Below are 19,529 nucleotides of genomic sequence, written 5' to 3' on the forward strand. Positions count from 1 at the left end.
AATTATACAATACATGCACATTAACTTAAAGAGAAATCCAAATTTTAGCAAGTCAGTGGCAGAAGAAGTATCAGTAAGTAGCAATAACACAGTAAAGAAATACTCTGCTAGTAAGTAAAAGTATGAACATCAAAATATACTTAAAGTACCAAAAGTAAAAGTACTCATTATGCAGAATGGCCCATTTCTGAATAATATATATTACTGGATTATAATTATTGATGCATTAATGTGTTCATCACTTTAATGTTGCAGCAGGTGGAGCTCATTTAATTCACTTAATATTCTGCTGGCTAATCTATAATAATACATCATAATTTATTTGATTATATTTTGTATTAATAATCTGAATCTACAAAGTAACTAAAGTTATCAGATAAATGTAGTGAAGTAAAAAGTACAATGTGTCTCTCTGAATTGTAGTCAAGAAGTAGAAAGTCACAGAAAATGGAAACCAGTGTGTTTCATGAGTTTTCCAAACCGATCGATCGATCGATCGATCGACGGATCGACGGAGAAAAGAATCGGCAGATGGATCCAGAATGAAAAGCATCATCAGCTGCAGTCCGATACAAACCGGTTCAACATGAGCTCCAGCTCCACCAGCTGCAGCAGCAACATCCTGCTTTACATTAATGCACGAGGAATAATAACCTGATGATAGAATATATAACAGCACAGCAGCCACAGGGACGCTGCACTGCTTTAATGCTTTAAGGGCTTTTTCCTGATCACACTCGCACACTTTCACTGCAGCAGAGTGTTTTCAGTGTGGTATTAGTACTTTTACTGCAGTAAAGGATCTGAGTACTTCCACTGTCTGAGGAGCGTAATGTTTCAGTCGCAGCAGCTGAAACTGGTGCCTCATATTTACCAGTTTAATTCGATGGGTGGGGACTTTTCTATCACTGCAGCTCTGATTTTAGGAACCAGCTGCCAAACTTCATATCAGCCTCGTAGCAACTCTGCGTTTGTACACATCTGAGACTCTGCCTGTTCACCACAGATATTACTGACATTTTCCAGCAGCTTAATTCAGCTGGATATTCATCTAATTACACCGCGAGTCAAACAATGGCCCTGATTCCTGAGGCCCTTTAGTCTTACTTTGGCAGCTTTCAGTCCGTCCATTCTCTATCCTCTTCAGGGTCTCAGGAAAACAACTCGTATAATAATAGTAATTTTAGTTTTACAGCACTTTCCAAAATAAAAATCACAAACTGCAGCAAACCGTTTACTCTGAGGCAAGATAAGATAAGACACTAAGCCCTTTTAATAAGCAGTTTTAACTATTTTAAGCTTAAGGACAATGTCTTCTTATGTTTCTTATTTTTAGCTGGTAATAGCTGCTACTTCTCTGCTTCTTTATCGTCCAGGAAGCCTTCTTGTTGCGTGCGAGCGCCCTCTGCAGGACAAATACAGGCATTACACGTGGAAATATTCACATTTTGAGTGAATCAGAATCAGAAACGGTCACAATAAACATAGTAAGAGGAAATTAAAAGAGCTGCACAGAGGATGGAACATGAAAAATATTGACTAAAGAATGTACAAAAAGTGTGAAAATAAATTGATATTTGATTCGATTAGATTCAACTTTATTGTCCTTACACATGTACAAGTACAAGGCAACAAAATGCAGTTCAGGTCCAATAAGCAAGTGCAGGATATAAAGTGTGGGCATAAATGCAGGATAGAGCAGTATTATGAAAATATTTTACAAGTGGTGCTATGGACGTTATATACAGATGGCATTGGTATAAACAGAAGTATGCTGATGTACAGTAATGAACTGGACTGGGCAGAACAGCAGTGCAATGAATAATGAATAAATGTGATTGACACATGATTGATATATATTCTGTGAGGTTTCAGGATCACATTTACACAAACAAGTAACTGCTTTATACACAGTTAGTTAGTTTTAACTGCTTTACATACAGTTAGCTAGTTTTAACTGCTTTATATACAGTTAGCTAGTTTTAACTGCTTTATACACAGTTAGCTTGTTTTAACTGCTTTACATACAGTTAGCTTGTTTTAACTGCTTTATATACAGTTAACTAGTTTTAACTGCTTTATACACAGTTAGCTAGTTTTAACTACTTTACATACAGTTAGCTAGTTTAACTACTTTACATACAGTTAGCTAGTTTAACTGCTTTATATACAGTTAGCTAGTTTTAACTGCTTTATACACAGTTAGCTTGTTTTAACTACTTTACATACAGTTAGCTAGTTTTAACTGCTTTATACACAGTTAGCTTGTTTTAACTGCTTTATATACAGTTAACTAGTTTTAACTGCTTTATACACAGTTAGCTAGTTTTAACTACTTTACATACAGTTAGCTAGTTTAACTACTTTACATACAGTTAGCTAGTTTAACTGCTTTATATACAGTTAGCTAGTTTTAACTGCTTTATACACAGTTAGCTTGTTTTAACTACTTTACATACAGTTAGCTAGTTTTAACTGCTTTATACACAGTTAGCTTGTTTTAACTACTTTACATACAGTTAGCTAGTTTTAACTGCTTTATACACAGTTAGCTAGTTTAACTGCTTTATATACAGTTAGCTAGTTTTAACTGCTTTATATACAGTTAGCTTGTTTTAACTACTTTACATACAGTTAGCTAGTTTTAACTGCTTTATACACAGTTAGCTTGTTTTAACTACTTTACATACAGTTAGCTAGTTTTAACTGCTTTATACACAGTTAGCTTGTTTTAACTACTTTACATACAGTTAGCTAGTTTTAACTGCTTTATACACAGTTAGCTTGTTTTAACTACTTTACATACAGTTAGCTTGTTTTAACTGCTTTATATACAGTTAACTAGTTTTAACTGCTTTATACACAGTTAGCTAGTTTTAACTACTTTACATACAGTTAGCTAGTTTAACTGCTTTATACACAGTTAGCTAGTTTTAACTGCTTTATACACAGTTAGCTAGTTTTAACTGCTTTATACACAGTTAGCTAGTTTTAACTGCTTTATACACAGTTAGCTAGTTTAACTGCTTTATACACAGTTAGCTAGTTTAACTACTTTACATACAGTTAGCTTGTTTTAACTGCTTTATACACAGTTAGCAGTTTAGCCCAGTGGTTCCCAACCTACGGGTCGGGACCCTCCAAAGGGTCACCAGATAAATCTGAGGGGTTGTGAGATGATTGATGGGAGAGGAAATGAGAAAAAACAAAGTTCTGATATATGTTTTCAGTTTTTGGAATTTTCTCTAATTTTTGTTTTTTGTGTGTGAAATATTGGATCGTTTTACCTCTTTGAGTCTCAATCAATAATTTAAGTGAAACCATGTGAGACGTTTGGTTGGGAAATGTCTCTATGGCCGACCTGATAACAACTCAGAGACATCTGAAACGTGATAAAGGGCCCCAAGAGAGGTTAGAGGTCATAAGTTAAAAAGGTCGGGAACAAGTGTTTTAAAAGTGTTGTATTTTTTAAGATTATCTTGTGTTTTTTATGTGAAATCTGATTCTGCAAAGTAAGTAGTAACTATAGATATCAAATGAATGTAGTGGGGTGGAAGTATAAAGTAGCATAAGTACCTCAAAATTGTATTAAAGTACAATACTTGAAGTAAATGTACTTAGTTACTTTCCACCGCTGGTCTCAGTTGTACACGACGACACGCTCGTACAGGAAACAGGTCACCTCAGCGCACTACAGGTGTTCAAGTGTTATTGTTTCCCTCATTACGTTCACGTCATTCAGCCTCCATCTGGTGCTGCTTTGGTTCTGGTGCTGGTTTGGTTCTGGTGCTGGTTTACTGTCACATCTGTCAGCTTCTGTCCAGCTGTGCTGCTCACCTGCTAACCCCGCATGCTACCTGCTAACACCACAGCTAACGGTGAGTGCTGTCACTCAGATCTGAACCTTTTAATGGAAAACACCTGGTTGGGTTTTTTTTTTTTTTTTTTTTTTTTGGAGGTTTATCAACTCAGCTGTGCACTGATGAGATTCACACACACACACACACTAATTATCTGGGGAACCTGTGTCTGTTTTGGTTAGGTTTAAATAGGTGAACGTGACACGCTCAGTTCCTATCAGTCAGCTTCAAACTCCACTAAAAGTTGCTGGACAGTGAATAAAGACAAGGATGGAAACCTGAAATGTTATAAAATATATATATATTTTTTAATTTACAGGCTCTCAGCGGTGGAAGAAGTATTCAGATCCTTTACTGCAGTAAAAGTACTAACACCACACTGTAATACTCAGCTACAAGTAAAAGTCCTGCATTTAAAACTTTACTTAAGTAAAAGTATAGTATATAAGAATAATCAGCTAAAGTTACTTAAAGTGTGACAGTGAGAGTCGTCCCTGTGCAGTAAAACGCTTCCTGTCAGTGTTTTATTATATCTGATGTTTCTGGATTCATATTCCTGCTGCATTCATGTGTGTGTTGCATTTTACTGCTGCAGATGTTTCAGGTTGAGCTCATTTTAACTGCTTTATATCCTGTTGGGCAGTTTAACCTGCAGCAATGCATCATGGTCTATAAGGTCATCACGTGTTTGCAGCGTCGCCGTCCTGTGAGACAGTTAAATTCATAAACGACTAGTTTCCAACAGCAAATATGTTTTGAGAGCAACATAATCCAACAGAATTATGTCTTATCAGTATAATGAGGAAAGGTTTTTAATGCAAATATTTGCCTGAACATATCTACAAAACATTCACTGACAGCGTATTTCATTAGTTTTCCTACAAAAGCTGCGCGATGAACGTCTTTATGATTGTGTTTAGACGACTGAGAGGTCACTCGGGACTCAGATAAAGATAAGTGCAGACTTGACTTGATGATTAAACAACTCAAGCAACTTTCAAGAGTCTGGCAATTGATTTTCGTGCTACATTAAAATGAATGGAAACCAATAGATGCCGGTAGAGAAAATGAATGTTTTATTTATTTAAAAATTAAATTTTAAAGGATTAATCCCTTGAGATGCACCATCTCGTTTTCAGACACACCAACAACAAAAAAAGGAAATTAACAGACATTTAAACAAAAAATAAATGCATAAATAGTAGTAATGACAGTAAATTAAACGACACAAAACAATCAACAAGAACATACACATAATTCAAATTTCTAAAAGCATGGTTTGCAAATGTGTCAGCTGTGGTTTAACGTGTACGTGAGTTGTAGTAAATGATTCAAACGTTGTGTTACTGAACAAATTAAAATGCATATTTGAGATATATTAGACCAGTGATCCCCAAACCTGAATCCCTGTCTTTGTCTCTTTTCTCAGAGCGGCTGAATGATCCACGTAAGACTTCAAACGCCCCTCGGCTTCTTTAGCCGTCTTTATTGTCTTCCAGCTGATCTGTGACGACGATGACGACGAGCGCTGAAGAATGAATCAACTGGTTCTCGACTACGCAGTTTGTAGGAAGTTAAAAAAAAACTCCTGCACGTCTTTATTTTAGTTCACCTTTTCTGGGAGGGAGGGATCAGAGCTGCTTGTGAATAGCAAACGTCTTTCCACCAAAGTGCCTTCAGGAATCTGTGTTTTTACCGGTCTGCTTTTTGTGTTGAAGAGCATTAAAGCGAAGAGAGAAACTTCAGGTGTGGAGCCTCGAAAAGGAAGAGCGTGTAGTTATCGTGACTGCAGGACACGAGGCCGTGTGATATTTTTGCTAAAAGAAATTTAAAACTATTAAACTGTGATCTAAATCCAAATGCAGTTTAGCCTGCCAGTTAAAACAGTAACCTAACAATAAACTATCAGCTTTCTGTCTGCTCGTGTCTCACTGTTGATCAGCAGCTTTAGGCTGAGAGTCGACATAAAACCACAGAAGTTTAAACGTCTTCCAGGCTTCAGTTTTCAGTCGTGTGTTTGGAGTTTTAAGTGTTTGGTTTAAATGTTAAACATGCAATAAATGTGTGAAACCGGACGGACGTTGTTCACTGCGTTTGTTTGTTGAGGCTTTTGTAAATTCTGCGTTATTAAAAGAGACGTTTCTGTAATTCAGCATCTCACACAGTCATTTCACTACAGTTTCACACGTTAACATGCCACTTTTTCCTTTCCAGCTGCTTCTTTTGTTTGTGTTTTTACCAACTTTACTGCAGAACTGAAGAATACAAGAGCATAAGAGCGATTCACCAACGAGGCGACGGCTCCATCAAGTGACCATGTCAGAAAAGAGCGATATATAAAATAGAAATAAAACAAAAAAACTAAGAGTAATAAATAATTAAAAAGATGTGATATGTATTAATTGTTTGCCAGCTTTCTTATTAAAGGAGGGTAGCATAACAGCAAAAAAATGTTCCATTTCCTTCAAATATATATATAAAAGGATGTTTTTTATTAGTAAACTTACATTTGTGAATGTGAAATGACTTGTTACTCTCCACCACTGATGAACAGGACCATCGCAGGACACTTTATGAATAAACCTCAGTGTAAAAGTTTAATTCTCACATTTTTAACTCAGTGAGAACTTTCTTTTGGAAACAGTCTCACATTAAAGTGTTTATTTTGTTTAATATTTGATCATATTTCAGTAAGAGTCCTCCCTGTTTCTCTGGTCTGCTCCTGTTTTAATTGGCTGTTGATAATTTCAGTATAATGTCCAGACTGACATTCACCTTTTTATGAACCGTCATGATCTTTAACCTCAAGCGCCCCGTAGTCGCCGCGTGCAGATATTGTAGAAAGTGAGGATTTTAAAACGTCGGTATTGAAAGTAATCCAGAGGTTGCTCTGTCTGCACCTGAAATCGTTTGTTTTTTATTTAACCAGACGAGTCACGTTGAAGCTGGAAACTTCTTTTGCAGCGGAGACCTGTGACACACAAAACCATTCACAAACAGGTAATAACACTAAAATAATGCGGAGACATAATAATAACAACGGAGTCACCAACCATAGAAGTTAGGCATTTTTATTTCTGCCAGAGATATATATTATATATAATTCCCTTTTGTAGACTATTCTAGTGGTGGAAAGTAACAAAGTACATTTACTCAAGTACTGTACTTTAATTTTATGCAACTTTTAGAGTAAAATATTACACTTTTTACTGCACTATATTTATCTGGCAGCTGTAGTTACTTTTCAGATCAAGATTTTACATAAAAAAACATAAGATTATACAGCACATTTTCATTTTTAATATTAAACCAGTGGTTCCTAAGCCCATTTGGCTTGTGACAAAAAAAGCAGTGTCTTGTCATGTTTCAGTCTCTGAGATGTTATCAGCTCCACCAGGAGACATTTCCCCTCTAAACTTCTCACATGGTTTCAATTCAATCACTGCTTTTTCAAGCATGTGTATGTCACTTTTGGCCGCAGGATGACGCTCGCTCGCGCCTACGGCTGAAGGTGTCATTATTAACAAGTGTTTTTTGAAAGTTACACATAGAACCTTTAAGACTTTTCTCTCAAAATAAAAAGTAGTGTTTTTTTTCTCTTGAAATTATTACGACATTAATCTTGAGAAATGTAGGACTTTATTTTCAAAATATCACAACTTTTCTCTCAGAATATTTGTTATATGTCCTGTCGAAGTGTCCTGCAATGTGACTCAGGACAAACACCAGCACAGAGATATCCAGGAGGGTCCAGAGATATCCAGGAGGGTCCAGAGATATCCAGGAGGGTCTAAAGTGAAACACCAGCTGTCTGTGGTTATTTCTGTTCAGTACACATGGACGGTAACACATCCTGCCGCTGTCCTGTTCCTAAAAGGCCGCAGATGAACCGTCTCGACATGTGAGCAGTACAGGAGATCACGTGTGTGTGTGTTGTGATTGACTTCCCAGGGTGCAACAGGAGCAGCTGGCGGCCATCTTCCTGCTGCTGAGGGAGAACCAGGAAGTGCTGGGGGAGGTGACGGAGGGAGACATGGAGGAGCAGCTGAAGCTGTACTCCCTCTGAGACGCCGTCCGTCCTTTCCGGGACTCCATCCCTTTCTGCAGTGTACAGTTACCACGACAACGCTAAATCACAAAACTTGAATGTAAAATACTGTAGATTTACGTTTTAAAGATGAAATCTGTAACTTGTTTTAGTTAAAAATGTCTTCTACATTGTGGTGTTTCTTTAGACGTTCAGACAGACACATTTTAATGTGGCTGGACTGAAGGAAAAGATCTAATTGCAATTTTCTGATCAATGTTGCGATTATTGGTAACGCTTTAGATTACAGCCCGCAGATTGCAGTGTTATTATTTATTTAGTATTTAGTATGGGAAGTCAATAAATTCCTTGGGACAAATATGTAAGCACGAGGGGAAAAGACAAGAGGTTTCGAGAATAAATTATTACACTGGAATAAATAAATGACACTGTAGGTAAATTGCAGATGACCTAATTCATAATTACAGGGTATAATATTATTATTGTGTAAAACGAGGCTGGAAAAATGGGGGAAACAAGGTAACTGTTTTAATATTACAAAGAAAGTACGTATGGTATCATTTATTTTAGAAATATGATATATTTACAATTTTACTTTGGGGAATTATTATGTAAAAAGTATTTTAAATACAAAGTGTTTTTTATTATTTAAATGGTAAGGCTACATAACATTAGCCTCAGAGGAAGGCTGTAGCTGTCGTGATGTAGTTTTGGGATCCATCTGACAATTAAGATCATGATCATGAAGGAATATATACTTTCTCTCAAACAAACGTTATTGTGGTATGAGTCAGCAGCTGTTCATAAATTCAAACTGAGCCTCGTGCTAACGTCGGTGTTACGAAGTGCAGTTTTATCATCACTAAATTAAAACTGGTTGCACCTCACAAACTAGTTCTTATGTAGAAATTAGTTGCCACTAATATATATATATATATATATATATATATATATTAGCCGTTAGCTAACTGAACCAACTGGCAAAGCTAACGTTAGCATGCTAATAACTGAGCCGTTTAGAGTGATGAGTAAAAGAGGTGATATGGAGCTCGGTCGACGTCTCTGACCTGAAACTTGATGAATGCTGTTTAATAACGACGTCAGTCTTGAAGGTTTTAAATTGCACTTCACAAAAATAACACAACATACCTCAAATTAAGAAACATTATGCTAATAACATTTGACTAAATGGCAGTTAGCTTAGCATAATCAGATATTTCTCTCTCAAAGACTGTATGAATACTACTAACTCTGAAACACACAGATTTCTCCATGTATGCAGACACAAATAAAACTAAAGTAATACTTTACAAAGATGTATCTTTTGCAGTACTTGTGCTAGCTTATGATGCTACAGTGATTTCCTGTTTACATAGTTGATTGCTCTTGATTGGACAGCGCTACAGATGTTTCCTAGCAACCAATTTAAACATTCCTAAAGTCTTTACTAGCTGAGACATTTCTTAAGTTTTAATGGTGCAACCTGATTTAGTAAACCACTAGTTTGAAACTAGCTAGTAGCTACTGAGAACTTAGGAAGGACGTTATGTTCAGACTTAGAAATGGATTTGCTGCAACCTAGTCCGGGTAATTAACGTAAGTTAGTAAATGTAAAGTACGTACTGCACTGGTTGCCTGGCAACCTCACGGTGACAAGACTCCAGGAAGTTACAGCTCCGGGCCAAGAAACACCCGTTAAGTCAATGTGTTGTTTTTAAACTTTTTGGTCTTTTTGAGGGTTAAACAAACGAGATATAACGTGTTAATTTGTTACCTCTGGACAGAGCCAGGCTAGCTGTTTCCCCCTGTTCCCAGTCTTTATGCTAAGCTAAGCTAAACGGCTGCTGGCTGTAGCTTCATATTTACTGTACTGACATGAGAGCGGCATCAATCTGAACATCTAACTCTCAGCATGGAAGAGAATAACTGTATTTCCCAAAATGTTTAAGCAATAGTTTTATTGTTATATTACCTGATGTTTATCTTCCCATTGTTTTTCCACTAAAACAGTTTCTGTTTGTTGATCCGCAGATTAGAAAACTATTGGTGGTGGTTTTCATTAGAACGAATGGAGTGCCTTGTTATTTTCTGGATTTCATCTTGAGGTTTGAAGCTCTCGCGTCACCAAAGACGAATAAAAAGAGCTCAAACTTTCTTCTGCAGTCTTCATCCTGTCACCACATCTCGACACTGTAAAGAAAACGTAACAGACTTTATTTTTAAAATATTAAGACTTTTCTCTCAAAATAAAATGGGTTTTTTATCTTGAAATATTACGATATTAATCTTGAAATATTTAGGACTAACAATTCGGTCTTTTTCTCTCAAAATTTTACGACTAATATCAAAATGTTTCAACTTTATTCTCAAAATAACACTGGCTTTAATATGCGTATCGTAGTTTCTCTGTTTAAGAGAATGATTTTAGAAAAACCTCTTAAGGACATAGGCTTGTATAGCAACTGTAAGTGCTGCATTTTGGGTAATGTAGTGTTTTCTAACTGTCTTTAACTGGATCACAAGTTCTCTGACAGCTGATGTTTAAAGACTCTGCTTTTGTGTGTTTTTTTTTTTATTTTGAGTTTTATTTAAAATTAACTGTGTAAAGATTTTTTTCACGACAATAAATATAGAAATGTCAAACATCTGGACTGTAGATTGTGATATTGATTTACATTTTAATGCAAATTTTAAACCATACTGTTGAACTGCTTCTTCATCATGCTAACTGTTTCCAACAAACATAAACTTAACACCATCACACAACTAAATGGCCAACCTCCCTACACCTGACCTCTCACACCTGAACAACAGAGCGGCTGTTGTCAGAGGCGTCTGCAATACAATACAATGCAGTTGTTAGCACACACGGCTAACTAGCTTACATACAGTGGTAACTGAGTTTCTTCTGAGGCAAATGAGCAGATCATTAACTTACTACATTATTTTGTGGGGTTACAGGTCACGTTATAATAAAAGCCTCCTTCAGTACTGGAACATCCACCGTGTGGAAGCTGGTCCTGGATGCTAGTAGAGTTTAAGCTAAGCTAAGTTAGCCGCTCTGTCCTGATCTTTATTGGATTTAGGGAAGTTTAGTCCAACAACTGTAGCTAACGTTACCCAAGATAGCACTACGGTAGCAAAACCCATCGGTTAGTCTTCAACGTTTCTCTTGTAACGTTAAAATGGAAACACGCTAGCTGTTTGTTTGGGTGCTTAGCTTAAATACTTTTCAGAGAGTTATGTTAGAACAAAATAACAGTCTGATCTTACAACTAGCCCCACACTGCAGTACAAGAACAATTCAGTTTCTTTATTTCCACGTCTTCCATCATCTGCTGGTGAGGATGATGACTTTTTACCTGGGACCTGTTAGCTTTAGCCTCAGTCTGTTAGCATGATATTATGTGCTTTATGTTGCCATTTAAAGGAATAGTTTGACATTTTGGGAAATATGCTTTCTTGTAGAGTTAGATGTTCAGATTGATGCCACTCTCATGTCTGTACAGTAAATATGAAGCTACAGCCAGCAGCCTGTTAGCTTAGCTTAGCATAAAGACTGGGAACAGGGAGTAACAGCTGCCCAAAGGTAACACAGTCCTCCTAACAGCACCTCTAAAGCTCACTAATTAACACGTTATATTCTGTTTGTTTAATTCGAAAGTGTAAAAACAATTTGCGGTTTTACGGGGGGGGGGTCATGTGTCGGACCATTTTCGCCAAAATGTCGAACTATTCCTTCAAGACACTTTTAAAAAGATTCTCATTTTAAAATGAGTCAGCTTGAGGCCTTACAAAGTCCGCGTTTTTGACCAGCTCATTGAGCTAACGTTAGCTTCATTAGCTAGCTGCAGCTGACAAAATCAGCCAGCGACAGTTGTCATTTTAGCAAAGTTAACAGTCACTTTTTTTCTGCTTTCTGTCTGGAATTAAAGGACCCATTGTTTCTAAAATGAGTATGAATTTCGATGGTAAATCTGCCGCCGTTATCACTGTAAACTGTTCGAAAAGGAAAAGCTTCACAGGCGCAGCAGTGAATGCTTTATATGGCCATTAAACTTTTGTTGGCCTAAAAATAGACAATAATACTGGAATCAGCATATAAACTTTCTACAGGTGTTAAAGATGATTCAAAAGAGGAGGAATAATAATAAATAGTGTATAATAGTATAATGAAATTTTAAGAAAATGATTTTCTGGGACTTTGATAGCATTAGAGCTTTTATTTTCCACTTCTAGGCTATGTACTCGAGAATGTTTTGGGAAGCATTTGAAATGTTTTGTCATTTTTTTTAACCTTTTATTTTTTTTTACCTTCGTCATGTTGCAGCTCAGTTTTCTGAAGGCTTGATTGTTTGGATGCTGTTTCAGGAAGTAGCCTACATTTATAACGTCATTAACTGTTAATGTGTCGTTTGTTGTCGCTGAAACACTCAAATGCTGAGGACGTGACCGCAGTGTCTTTAAAGGTACGGCCCTGACCACGCCCTAAACTTGACGTCACTACAGGTGTGTTTGACCTTGACAGTAAACAGTGATTTGAAAACACTTTTGTGTGGTGCTGAATGTCTCTGTCTCGTATCTTATCACCTGAGCCTCCTGCTCCTGCGCTGGTTTGAAATGGACTATAGCCGCATCGTCTGACCTGAACCCACCTGACAGGAAAACAATGAAGTCCATGTCGGTGACTTGAACAGGAACAATGAGAGCATCCTCCATGAAATGTGTTTTCCTTCTGTTGGGGACTTTCTGTTTAATCATTTCTGGCATTTTATACGCTCATTACAGCCAGCAGAGCAGGTAGGTGGCACTCATATCACCTGTTTTAGGCTGTCGCATCTTGTAATGTCAATAACTCGCAGAAGTGGAGGAAGTATTCAGATCCTTTACTGCAGTAAAAGTACTAACACACACATACTCTGTTACAGTAAAAGTCTGTGAGTGTAATCAGGAAAATGTCCTTAAAGTATTAAAGTAAAAGTACTCGGTGCAGTAAAACTCGGTGACTGTTGATGGTCGAGTCTATACTGAGAGTGAGAGTTTACAGGTCAGACAACAGCAGCATACACAGGTAAAGGAGAGGCGGTCCGTGATCTGAATACCAGCTCCATCTACAAGTAGGAGATCACGTGATACTTAAGTGTCCAAAGTCGTCACTGCAGTAAAACGCTCCTGTCAGTGTTTCCCGTTATACAGTGGTGTGGAGAAAGTGATCGCCCCCTAAACCTAATAACTGGTTGCTCCACCCTTAACAGCAACAACTGCAACCAAGCGTTTGCGATAACTTGCAGTGAGTCTTTTACAGCGCTGTGGAGGAGTTTTGGCCCACTCATCTTTGCAGAATTGTTGTAATTCAGCCACATTGGAGGGTTTTCGAGCATGAACTGCCTTTTTAAGGTCACGCCACAGCATCTCAATAGGATTCAGGTCAGGACTTTGACTAGGCCACTCCAAAGTCTTCACTTTGTTCTTCTTCAGCCATTCAGAGGTGGACTTGCTGGTGTGTTTTGGATCATTGTCCTGCTGCAGAACCCAAGTTCGCTTCAGCTTGAGGTCACGAACAGATGGCTGGACGTTTTTGGTTCATTTTGTTCTTCAGCTGTTCAGAGACCCCACAACAACATCCAAAGAACTGCAGGCCTCACTCGCCTCAGTTAAGGTCAGAGTTCATGACTCCACCATAAGAAAGAGACTGGGCAAAAACAGCCTGCATGGCAGAGCTCCAAGACGAAAACCACTGCTGAGCAAAAAGAACATTACGGCTCGTCTCATTTTTGCCAGAAAACATTCAAAACCTCACTGCAGTAAAAGTATGAAGTATTATCAGCTAAAAGTCGTCCCTGTGCAGTAAAACGCTTCCTGTCAGTGTTTTATTATATCTGATGTTTCTGGATTCATATTCCTGCTGCATTCATGTGTGTGTTGCATTTTACTGCTGCAGATGTTTCAGGTTGAGCTCATTTTAACTGCTTTATATCCTGTTGGGGAGTTTAACCTGCAGCAATGCATCATGGTCTATAAGATCATCACGTGTTTGCAGCGTCGCCGTCCTGTGAGAACCACGTATCAGAGAAACAGCCTGTTTTCAGCTCTGTGACGATGCGTTCTCCAGCTGATCCGAGGGGGGGTTAAAGAGTTTATTCAGCTTCAGGAGGAGGAGGAGTTTTCTCAGCACATGAAGGAAACTCTTCATCCTTCAGCTCGTCACAAACACCTGGAGATACGAGGTTTCCACCGGACAGGAAGGGGATGAAACGCTGCGATCTGTAAAGTAACTGAAGCCGTCAGACAAACGCAGGGAAGGAAAAAGCCCAATATTTCCTCTGAGATGTCGGAGAGTGGAAGCAGAAAGAGGCAGAAAATGGAAATACTGCAGTAAAGTACAAGTACCTCAAAAGTGCAGTACTTGAGTAAATGTACTTAGTTACTTTGCACCAGTGGTCAGTGTATCGACCTGTTGTGTGTGTGTGTGTGCGTTGTGATGTCAGTGAGCAGACAGCAGGTGGAGGCGTCGAGTCTCCAGGTGAAGATCAGCTCGACTGGAGGCTCATTTCAGCAGGTGAACAGGAAGAAGAAGAGACGGTGGGTGTTTTCTTTCCCCACGTTTATTTCACTCAAATATTTCATCTTAATTTTTGATTTTCGTTTATTTAAAAACAGATTTGAGTCCTAGAGGTTCCCCATCTCGTTGTATTTGTTAATTTGTGTATGTCATCATTTTTCTTGCCCCCGAACCTGATGGAAACTACACTTATCATGTTCATTTTCTATCAAAAGTACTAACTTTAGTCAAATGACCTTATGTATTTAATACTACTTTAATTTACACATCCAATAAAACGTAAAGTTTAGTTCAGGTGACTCATTTTATTATTTATTTTTATTCTAAACACGTTACTCTAGAGACCCAAATGTAGAGATAAAACACTTCAACGTTAAGAGTATTTTAAAGTTCTTCTTCTGTGAATATTATAATTTATACTCTGTAGGGATTTTTTTAGGACAGCGGTGCAGCAGTGAAGGAAACATCCCGTCAAATTCTTACTTGTACTTGAGTATTTCCATTTAGTGCAACTTTATATTTCCACTCCGCTACATCTCCATTGGACTTTTTACTTCCCTACGTTTGTCTGACGGCTTTAGTTACTTACATTCATCCAGCAGTGCTCCATCGTAGAAAAGGTTTCAGTCGTGGTCGTCTGGACGCTGTTTCCAGAATCAAGACGTTTCGGCTCCCATCCGGAAGTCATTCTCAATTGTGAAAATGGTCTGAGAACTCAGAAATTTAAGCTACTCTGTGTTGCTTAAGCCCCGCCCTCAGGAAGGAGTCTACCTGAGTATCTGTTGATTAGCTAGTTTCACCTGAAACTGACCTTTTGTTTCCATGATGGCCCAGTAATCAGTAATCAGGCCTGTTGTTTTCTGGCTGCACCTCCCTCATCACTGTTAAGTACCTGATTAGCATGTGATTGGCTTGACCACGGTGTTAATACATTGTGGTAAACTTTGGGCAGGTTGAATCTCAGACCACCATTTCTGTTCAAAGAGGGGTTTTCTTTTTTCACAAAAATGGCTTCTTTGACTCCTCTTTCAAACCAACTCTTCTCTCTACGTAGACTCTTCACCTCGCTGTCTTCAAATGTGCGGTTTGTAGCTTTCAGATGCGAATGCACGGCGCTCTGCAATGCTGAGTTAGCGTGTCGTCTGTGCTGATAAAGTCTTTTGTGAAGCGACTGTTTGGTCTCACCTGTGTACCGCTCTTTGCAGATCACAGCGTTTCATCCCCTTCCTGTCCAGTGAAAACCACATATCTCCAGGTGTTTGTGACGAGCTGAAGGATGAAGAGTTTCCTTTATGCATTGCTGCAGGTTAAACTCCCCAACAGTATATAAAGCAGTTAAAATGAGCTCAACCTGAAACATCTGCAGCAGTAAAACGCAACACACACATGAATGCAGCAGGAATATGAATCCAGAAACATCAGATATAATAAAACACTGACAGGAAGCGTTTTACTGCACAGGGACGACTTTTAGCTGATAATACTTCATACTTTTACTGCAGTGAGGTTTTAAATGCAGGACTTTTACTTGTCGTGGAGTATTTTCACAGTGTGGTGTCAGGAGAGGGGGACAGGTGAGGAGAGATGACTGTCGGGCCTGAAGAGGACAGAGTTTTCCCCGGATGTAAACATGAAATCAGTGTTTGTTAAACTTGCAAGTTTGTGAGAAATGAAGCTTTCTGTCGCTGCTGTAGCACTGCGTCTGGGCCTGCAGGTGGCAGCACAACCTCGAAAATTCAGCAGGATTTATTGATCAAGAGAAGACAAACTTTTTACATTTTAAAAGAAGTTTAGTTGTTTTTTTTTCTCCTTCTCTTAGTTTTTTAAAATCTTTATGCTGGTAGTTGTTATATTACATTATTACATCCATCTCAAACTACTAAAAGCTTTTCTGTGTCACTTTTACTGCAGTAAAAGTACTAATACCACACTGTACAAATACTCTGCTGCAGTGAAAGTGTGCGAGTGTGATCAGGAAAAAGCCCTTAAAGCATTAAAGCAGTGCAGCGTCCCTGTGGCTGCTGTGCTGTTATATATTCTATCATCAGGTTATTATTCCTCGTGCATTAATGTAAAGCAGGATGTTGCTGCTGCAGCTGGTGGAGCTGGAGCTCATGTTGAACCGGTTTGTATCGGACTGCAGCTGATGATGCTTTTCATTCTGGATCCATCTGCCGATTCTTTTCTCCGTCGATCCGTCGATCCGTCGATCGATGGATCGGTTTGGAAAACTGGTGAAAACGGTGAGAAACGCCGTCACGACGACCCAGAGCCCAAAGCGACGCCTTCAGCGTGTCGTCGTGTCCGACCGACAGTCCGAAGCTCGACGTTATTAACAAACATCACAGTTATTACAGTCGTTCAGAGGAAAAGCAGCAGATCTGCACATCTGAGGAGCTGCAGCCAGGAAGGGATTTAACTTCTAACAACAAAAATCAGATTTTCTTTTGTTTTGTAGCAAAAATCTGAATCTGTAAAGTAACAGAAGGCGTCAGATAAATGCAGCGCAGTAAAAAGTCCAACATTTCCCTCTGAGGCGAGGCGGAGTGGAAGCAGAAAGTGGCGTGAAGAGAAAATACTCAGGTGAAGTAAAAGTACCTCAGACCTGTAGAGAACTTGAGTGAATGTACTCAGCTGCTTTGTTGTTGCTGGTTGCAGATGTTGTGTCTCCAACAGGCCCTGGGAGTATTTTGGTCACAAACCACCTGAAAACTTCAAGATTGTCCACCCAGGTTTTACTTCCTACGTGACACACAGGTGAGTGTTTCGAGCTCTCGTCACAGTAACAGGATGTTGTCTGTTGTTTATCTCTCTGTATTTTTTTACAATTTCTCAGTTTCCTGTCGTCTGACCAACGTCAGGACTCGTCACCTGTATGTGCCGAGCACCGGCGCTCTGATGCCGCTGACTGCCTTACACACCTGTGACCAGGTGAGCACACACACCCAGCCTCATAGACACCAGATCCACCTAAATAACCACCTCTTTAAAAACCAAATTTAAGAAATCCTAAATCTTTCTGTTAGTATCTGTCGGCCTCGTCTCACAGTTCGTTCCAGAGGCAGAGATCCTGTGTGAGGCGGAGGGGACAGGTGAGTGCAGGTGTTCTAAAAACAACAGGAAGTCAGTTGCTGTAGTCTGGCTGCTGATTTGACGCTCCGCAGGCGGAGCTGCAGCAGCGACTCCAGCTCAGGGAGGAGATTAAAACACTCAGATTACTGCAGTTTGCACCAAAAGTCGCACTCCTCCTCCTCCTCGGAGTCGTAACTCCGTCAGGTCTGAACTCTCAGACATGAAACTCACATCGAGTCGTTCAGCGAGACTCGCACTTCCAGAGGACGTCATCGTCTCTGACGTCCGTCCAGAATAAACCTCCAGAAACCAGCTGAGACGCCAGAGAAGAAGCCGCTGCAGAAGCTGCCTGAGAATCCTGCTGTTTCTGAGTCTCCTTCAGTCTCACAGTGATCCAGTGATGCTGTCTGCAGCCCCAAAGCATCATGGGAACTGTAGTTGCTAATCTGAGAGCATCTTTAATGACTGAAGGGCGTCCTGTCTGTCCTGCAGGTTTCTGCTCACGGCTTCATCACCAGGAACTACGCGGCGTTCTCCGATCACTACTCGGGCTCCGCGAGGAGGGCGCCGCACCGCCGGGGGGGGGGGGGTCGCCAGGTTGCACCAGAGGACGGGAGGCAGCTGATGGAGGAGACGGAGACGCTCCAATCAGAGGACCGCAGAGTGGAAGCCATCAGTTCCTCACAGTGGATCCTCCAGCACACGAGAACACGTTACGCTTGAATATTTTACTGAATCTGAGCGTTAAGCAGCATCTTTAAGGTGGAAGTTTCAGGTGTAGTTCAGGAGGTTCCCCCTTAAATCAGGAGACACATCGTCACCTGAGATCAACTTTAAATGCTCCCTTATGAGCGGAGAAGTGGATCCTGCTTCCTTTGGAGTATCTGAAGCTGGAAACAAACCGGGTTTTCTTTGCTCGTGAAAAGAATTTCATGGTTTTCTGGGGACAGTGGCGCCATGCAAATAATACAGTTTGTACTGCATTCTGCATTATGTTTAAAATATATATATATATATATATCTATATATATATATACACACATTAATAGATTATATACACATCAGCAGATTTGATATGATAATGTGATTTTCTTTTGTTTTTAGCACTGATTTATTTTTATTTATTTACAAGTAAATATTTAGCTTTTGCTGTTCGAAGTAAATATTTCGATCATTTGAGCATTTTGTTGATTCTTAACTTCAAAAATCAACTTAAAGTAAACGGCGAAATTTGAGTTCAGTTAACGCCGCGTCACATTTTGTGAGATTTTTATTTTATTTTTTTAAATAAAGTATAAAGGAAAAAACATCAAAACGGCACTAATCAATATATTTATATTGACAATAAACCCACCGTCGCCAACTCCGCAGCTCTTCGGAGCTCTTTAACCTCTTTTTACTCGGCTGAACGCTGCATGTTGCCGTTGAGAGCGCTGGTCGGCTAGTTAGCAAGCAAAAAGTCCAGTGATGAGCGAAAAGGAACGGATCAATCAAGTATTGGATCGATGGTGGAAAAATAATAGGCCAGATGTTGTGTTTACAGCTGGCTCTGCTGCCCCCCAGTGGCCAAAAAATCAACGAATGCAGCTTTAAATTAAGTTCCAGTATCATAAAAATCTGAATAAGTACAGTGCGCAAGTCAATAAGCTATATATTTATAGATATGAGCTTCCTTTTAATAAATAAACCGTTAGGCTTTTGATTACGCCGCACTGTAACTCTGCCTCTCCTGTTTTATCTCGTTTTTATCTCCTCGCTGTATTTAAAGTTCTCGTCGTGTTGCTTTAATGTTTGGTGTTTAATGAATTGCCTTGCTGCTGAAACAGCAGTATTAATATTCAGAGGTGGAGTGGCAGTAAAATACAATGTGAAAAAACATCCTGAACATGAAAACGCACCATCTCTGTGAGAGGAGAGAGATGAAACGCAGTGGGAGGGTCGAGTGAGTTTCATCAAGTTACCCAACGACAGGCAGAACTACACAGGA

The 19,529-nt window shown here is 39.2% G+C and overlaps 1 protein-coding gene across 3 annotated transcripts in view; it reads left to right on the plus strand.

Annotated features, from left to right (window-relative positions):
* si:ch73-366l1.5 (FILIA-N KH-like domain-containing protein) overlaps positions 1-10,538 on the plus strand; it is a 38,674-nt gene extending 28,136 nt beyond the window's left edge. Inside the window, exon 4 of one of the 3 annotated variants that reach the window (XM_044181521.1) lies at positions 7,812-10,538. In XM_044181521.1, the coding sequence (XP_044037456.1) occupies positions 7,812-7,926 (115 nt within the window). In that variant the 3' untranslated portion in view covers positions 7,927-10,538. Of the gene's footprint in view, positions 1-5,289; positions 5,936-7,811 lie in introns of those variants that run through there. The other 2 variants (XM_044181523.1, XM_044181524.1) reach the window with 2 other exon arrangements.
* The last annotated feature ends 8,991 nt before the right edge of the window (positions 10,539-19,529 follow it).

This window comes from Siniperca chuatsi, linkage group LG21, assembly GCF_020085105.1.
Source record: "Siniperca chuatsi isolate FFG_IHB_CAS linkage group LG21, ASM2008510v1, whole genome shotgun sequence".
NCBI lineage: Eukaryota > Metazoa > Chordata > Actinopteri > Centrarchiformes > Sinipercidae > Siniperca > Siniperca chuatsi.